This window comes from Bolinopsis microptera, chromosome 2 (assembly GCF_026151205.1).
Source record: "Bolinopsis microptera isolate Bmic1 chromosome 2, MBARI_Bmic_1.0, whole genome shotgun sequence".
Lineage (NCBI taxonomy): Eukaryota > Metazoa > Ctenophora > Tentaculata > Lobata > Bolinopsidae > Bolinopsis > Bolinopsis microptera.
The window spans coordinates 19720683-19726950 of NC_087073.1; the positions used below are offsets into that span (position 1 = coordinate 19720683).

The window sequence follows — 6268 nt, forward strand, 5'->3', positions numbered from 1 at the left end:
TAGTTGAATACCAAAACACTGCAAAAAGGAAGTAAGTAGTCGAAAATCTGCAAAAAGGAAGTATCTCGCTTTGGCAGTCAAATTTTTTTCTGGCAGTGAAAACGGAACCCGTTTTCATGAAAAATTGGTTCAAATAATCGGAATAAAATTGTTCAGAAAAGTTACCCTGGACGATTCTTAATGTATTCAAACAAAAATTTAAAGCATTATGCAGTCAGCTGAACGTCAGAAACGGGTCTAGTTCACATACTTTTATCTCAAAACGATGATTTTGCAGATACTTCCTTCTTGCAAAAAGGGGCAGAACAGGTGAAGCATTTTCTTTGCCAAACCTGTCTGATGATAGTAAAAAATTTAATTGGACATTTGTAGTAGACATATCATTGATTGTTTCACCATGATGTTCTCTGATGTGTTCCACAAAGAACTCATCATGAAGGAAGTGAGCTTCACATTTCGGACAAATAAAACCATGTGATATTTCAGCCAACTCCTCCTGTTCAGTTTTTATTTCCTTTTTGATCGGAATTACATTTTTGTTACTCTTTTCTTTATCAGCAGCTGTTGAGGATCTTTTACTCCGTGTTAACATTACAAACTTTCCTGGATAAATAACTGATTAATAAAATAAAAACACAGAAACTATCCAAATTCAAATAACTAAATCTTTAATTACCAGTGGGTATAAATAAATGGAATAGTATTAAATTATAATATTTAGACCACGCTTAGACATCCATATTCTATCGGTACCATGCAGCAATAATGCAGTTAATATATGTCATATCATAGTTATATAATAAAAATAACAAATAATATAGATTGTGGAAAAACGATAACGACTAATTTCTACTATTGAGACAAGACAAAATCAGTGGGATTCAATTAATGGTTAGATAATAGATGTATATATCAAAGATTATGATTGTTTCCTCATTTATTTGTGCAATAAACTGCAAAATTCTTTTCTTTAAATCAGAAAAATTCATTTCAAAACTAGCTCTAAAAATTTGTGGAAATTATTTCTAGACTATTATATCAATGCAATCATTGATCATACCTCGTTGTTCAACTAATAATATAAAAGTGGAAGTAAACTGACATCCTTTACCCGTGAATACGCTGGTACCTATCTAATAAAATGTGACTGATCAGAACAAGTATAAAAGTTGTTATGTGAGAACATTCCTGGAAATTTTAGAGTTTCTCTGCCGTGTGAGTCCTCATATGTTTCTTGAGATCACTTTTCTGAGCACTACAATATGAACATCCATTACACTTGTAGGGTTTCTCTCCCGTGTGAGTCCTCGTATGTTTCTTGAGATCACTTTTCTGAGCACTACAATATGAACATTCCTTACACTTGTAGGGTTTCTCTCCCGTGTGAGTCCTCGTATGTTTCTTGAGATCACTTTTCTGAGCACTACAATATGAACATTCCTTACACTTGTAGGGTTTCTCTCCCGTGTGAGTCCTCATATGTCTCTTGAGATCACTTTTCTGAGCACTACAATATGAACATTCCTTACACTTGTAGGGTTTCTCTCCCGTGTGAGTCCTCGTATGTTTCTTGAGATCACTTTTCTGAGCACTACAATATGAACATTCCTTACACTTGTAGGGTTTCTCTCCCGTGTGAGTCCTCATATGTCTCTTGAGATCACTTTTCTGAGCACTACAATATGAACATTCCTTACACTTGTAGGGTTTCTCTCCTGTGTGAGTCCTCATATGTTTTATGAGATCACTTTTCTTAGCACTACAAAATGAACATTCCTTACACTTGTGGGGTTTCTCTCCCGTGTGAGTCCTCATACAATGTCTCTTGAGATCACATTTCTTAGCACTGCAAAATGAACATTCCTTACACTTGTAGGGTTTCTCTCCCGTGTGAATCCTCGTATGTCTCTTGAGATCACTTTTCTTAGCACTGCAAAATGAACATTCCTTACACTTGTAGGGTTTCTCTCCCGTGTGAGTCCTCATATGTCTCTTGAGATCACTTTTCTGAGCACTGTTCTCAGTACAGGTATAAGAACAATCGTCACATTTAAAAGCTTTCCCAACAGGTGAAGCATTTTCTTTGCCAAACCTGTCTGATGATAGTAAAAAATTTAATTGGACATTTGTAGTAGACATATCATTGATTGTTTCACCATGATGTTCTCTGATGTGTTCCACAAAAAACTCATCATAAAGGAAGTGAGCTTCACATTTCGGACAAATAAAACCATGTGATATTTCAGCCAACTCCTCCTGTTCAGTTTTTATTTCCTTTTTGATCGGAATTACATTTTTGTTACTCTTTTCTTTATCAGCAGCTGTTGAGGATCTTTTACTCCGTGTTAACATTACAAACTTTCCTGGATAAATAACTGATTAATAAAATAAAAACACAGAAACTATCCAAATTCAAATAACTAAATCTTTAATTACCAGTGGGTATAAATAAATGGAATAGTATTAAATTATAATATTTAGACCACGCTTAGACATCCATATTCTATCAGTACCATGCAGCAATAATGCAGTTAATATATGTCATATCATAGTTATATAATAAAAATAACAAATAATATAGATTGTGGAAAAACGATAACGACTAATTTCTACTATTGAGACAAGACAAAATCAGTGGGATTCAATTAATGGTTAGATAATAGATGTATATATCAAAGATTATGATTGTTTCCTCATTTATTTGTGCAATAAACTGCAAAATTCTTTTCTTTAAATCAGAAAAATTCATTTCAAAACTAGCTCTAAAAATTTGTGGAAATTATTTCTAGACTATTATATCAATGCAATCATTGATCATACCTCGTTGTTCAACTAATAATATAAAAGTGGAAGTAAACTGACATCCTTTACCCGTGAATACGCTGGTACCTATCTAATAAAATGTGACTGATCAGAACAAGTATAAAAGTTGTTATGTGAGAACATTCCTGGAAATTTTAGAGTTTCTCTGCCGTGTGAGTCCTCATATGTTTCTTGAGATCACTTTTCTGAGCACTACAATATGAACATCCATTACACTTGTAGGGTTTCTCTCCCGTGTGAGTCCTCGTATGTTTCTTGAGATCACTTTTCTGAGCACTACAATATGAACATTCCTTACACTTGTAGGGTTTCTCTCCCGTGTGAGTCCTCGTATGTTTCTTGAGATCACTTTTCTGAGCACTACAATATGAACATTCCTTACACTTGTAGGGTTTCTCTCCCGTGTGAGTCCTCATATGTCTCTTGAGATCACTTTTCTGAGCACTACAATATGAACATTCCTTACACTTGTAGGGTTTCTCTCCCGTGTGAGTCCTCGTATGTTTCTTGAGATCACTTTTCTGAGCACTACAATATGAACATTCCTTACACTTGTAGGGTTTCTCTCCCGTGTGAGTCCTCATATGTCTCTTGAGATCACTTTTCTGAGCACTACAATATGAACATTCCTTACACTTGTAGGGTTTCTCTCCTGTGTGAGTCCTCATATGTTTTATGAGATCACTTTTCTTAGCACTACAAAATGAACATTCCTTACACTTGTGGGGTTTCTCTCCCGTGTGAGTCCTCATACAATGTCTCTTGAGATCACATTTCTTAGCACTGCAAAATGAACATTCCTTACACTTGTAGGGTTTCTCTCCCGTGTGAGTCCTCGTATGTCTCTTGAGATCACTTTTCTTAGCACTGCAAAATGAACATTCCTTACACTTGTAGGGTTTCTCTCCCGTGTGAGTCCTCATATGTCTCTTGAGATCACTTTTCTGAGCACTGTTCTCAGTACAGGTATAAGAACAATCGTCACATTTAAAAGCTTTCCCAACAGGTGAATCATTTTCTTTGCCAAACCTGTCTGATGATCGTAAAGAATTTAATTGAACATTTGTAGTAGACATATCATTGATTGTTTCACCATGATGTTCTCTGATGTGTTCCACAAAAAACTCATCATAAAGGAAGTGAGCTTCACATTTCGGACAAATAAAACCATGTGATATTTCAGCCAACTCCTCCTGTTCAGTTTTTATTTCCTTTTTGATCGGAATTACATTTTTGTTAGTCTTTTCTTTATCAGCAACGGTTGAGGATCTTTTACTCCGTGTTAACATGACAAATTTTCCTGGATAAATAACTGATTAATAAAATAAAAACACAGAAACTATCCAAATTCAAATAACTAAATCTTTAATTACCAGTGGGTATAAATAAATGGAATAGTATTAAATTATAATATTTAGACCACGCTTAGACATCCATATTCTATCAGTACCATGCAGCAATAATGCAGTTAATATATGTCATATCATAGTTATATAATAAAAATAACAAATAATATAGATTGTGGAAAAACGATAAATTTACTAATTTCTACTATTGAGACAAGACAAAATCAGTGGGATTCAATTAATGGTTAGATAATAGATATATATCAAAGATTATGATTGTTTCCTCATTTATTTGTGCAACAAACTGCAAAATTCTTTTCTTTAAATCAGAAAAATTCATTTCAAACATAGCTCTAAACATTTGTGGAAATTATTTCTAGACTATAAATGCAATCATTGATCATACCTCGTTGTTGAACTAATAATATAAGAGTGGAAGTAAACTGACATTCTTTACCCGTGAATACGCTGGTATCTAATAAAGTGTGACTGATCAGAACAAGTATGAAAGTTATATTGAGAACATTCCTGGCAATTTTAGAGTTTCTCTCCCGTGTGAGTACGTTGGTGTCTGACAAGACTTGATTTAACAGAGAAAGTATATGAACATTCATTACACTTGTAGGGTTTCTCTCCCGTGTGAGTCCTCATATGTATTGTGAGATGACCTTTCTGAGCACTACAAAATGAACATTCCTTACACTTGTAGGGTTTCTCTCCTGTGTGCGTACGTTGGTGTAGATTAAGATTTGATTTAGCAGAGCAAGTATATGAACATTCCTTGCACTTGTAGGGTTTCTCCCCGGTGTGAGTCCTCATATTATGTATTGTGAGATGACCTTTCTGAGCACAAGAATATGAACATTGGTTACACTTGTAGGGTTTCTCCCTTGTATGAATACGTTGGTGTTGAACAATACTTGATTTAACAGAGCAAGTATATGAACATTCATTACACTTGTACGGTTTCTCTCCGGTGTGAGTCCTCATATGTATTGTGAGATGACCTTTCTCAGCACCAGAATATGAACATTGGTTACACTTGTAGGGTTTCTCCCTTGTGTGAGTAAGTTGGTGTCTGATAAGACTTGATTTAACAGAGCAAGTGTATGAACATTCCTTACACTTGTAGGGTTTCTCTCCCGTGTGAGTACGTTGGTGTATAATAAGAATTGATTTAACAGAGCAAGTGTATGAACATTCCTTACACTTGTAGGGTTTCTCTCCCGTGTGAGTACGTAAATGTTTCACAAGATCACTGTTCTCAGTACATGTATAAGAACAATCGTTACATTTAAAAGCTTTCCCAACAGGTGAAGCATTTTCTTTGCCAAACCTGTCTGATGATAGTAAAGAATTTAATTGGACATTTGTAGTAGACATATCATTGATTGTTTTAGCATGATGTTCTCTGATGTGTTCCACAAAGAACTCATCATAAAGGAAGTGAGCTTCACATTGCGGACAAATGAAACCATGTGATATTTCAGCCAACTCCTCCTGTTCAGTTTTTATTTCCTTTTTGATCGGAAAATTTAAATTTTTGTCACTCTTTTCTTTATCAGCAACGGTTGAGGATCTCTTACTCCGTGTTAACATTACAAACCTTCCTGGAAAAACAACTGATTAAGGCCAGAGGGGGGGGGGGGGGTAAATGGCACTTTTCTAGTTTTCACATATATTTGATAATAGCTGCTTGAGACGAACAAGAAGAAAAAAACCGGATCAAAATCTGACCTTGCGCTTTTGAGATATCGCACGCTAAATTTTGAGGTTTACCTGATGTTTTCAAGAAGGCTCTCAAGACCCATCTATTTCATCAAGCATATCCTGTATGTAATGTGCGAACAGTATTTTTGGTGATTCAGTAGTCATGGACGCAGGACTTTAAGATCAATCTACAATTTATAAATTTGAATTTTAATTAGAAAAGGGACTACTTAGCTATATTTATCTGCACCGCTTTGTTGGCCAGTATCAACTCCATTTTTTGGACTTTGGTCGCTTATACGGCCTAAGCGGTATACAAATAAAGCGTTATTATTATTATATCAAGTCTCAATTTAAAGAGGTCTCGACTACCTAGGCATCAAACCTTG

At 35.0% G+C, this 6268-nt stretch overlaps 2 protein-coding genes across 2 annotated transcripts; both read right to left on the reverse strand.

Moving 5' to 3' along the window:
- Nucleotides 1–1107: 1107 nt before the first annotated feature.
- On the reverse strand, nt 1108–3899 carry LOC134810933 (zinc finger protein 260-like). The gene is made up of 3 exons (XM_063817628.1): nt 2973–3899; nt 2360–2363; nt 1108–2096 (listed from the first exon to the last, which is right to left on the reverse strand). Exons 1-3 carry the CDS (start codon nt 3897–3899, stop codon nt 1198–1200), a joined length of 1830 nt encoding a protein of 609 aa, XP_063673698.1. The 3' UTR covers nt 1108–1197.
- Nucleotides 3900–4674: 775 nt separating this feature from the next.
- Nucleotides 4675–5655, reverse strand: LOC134811885 (zinc finger protein 157-like). Its single transcript, XM_063818996.1, has one exon. The coding sequence runs from the start codon at nt 5550–5552 to the stop codon at nt 4707–4709; it is 846 nt and encodes a 281-aa protein (XP_063675066.1). The 5' UTR covers nt 5553–5655; the 3' UTR covers nt 4675–4706.
- Nucleotides 5656–6268: the final 613 nt, after the last annotated feature.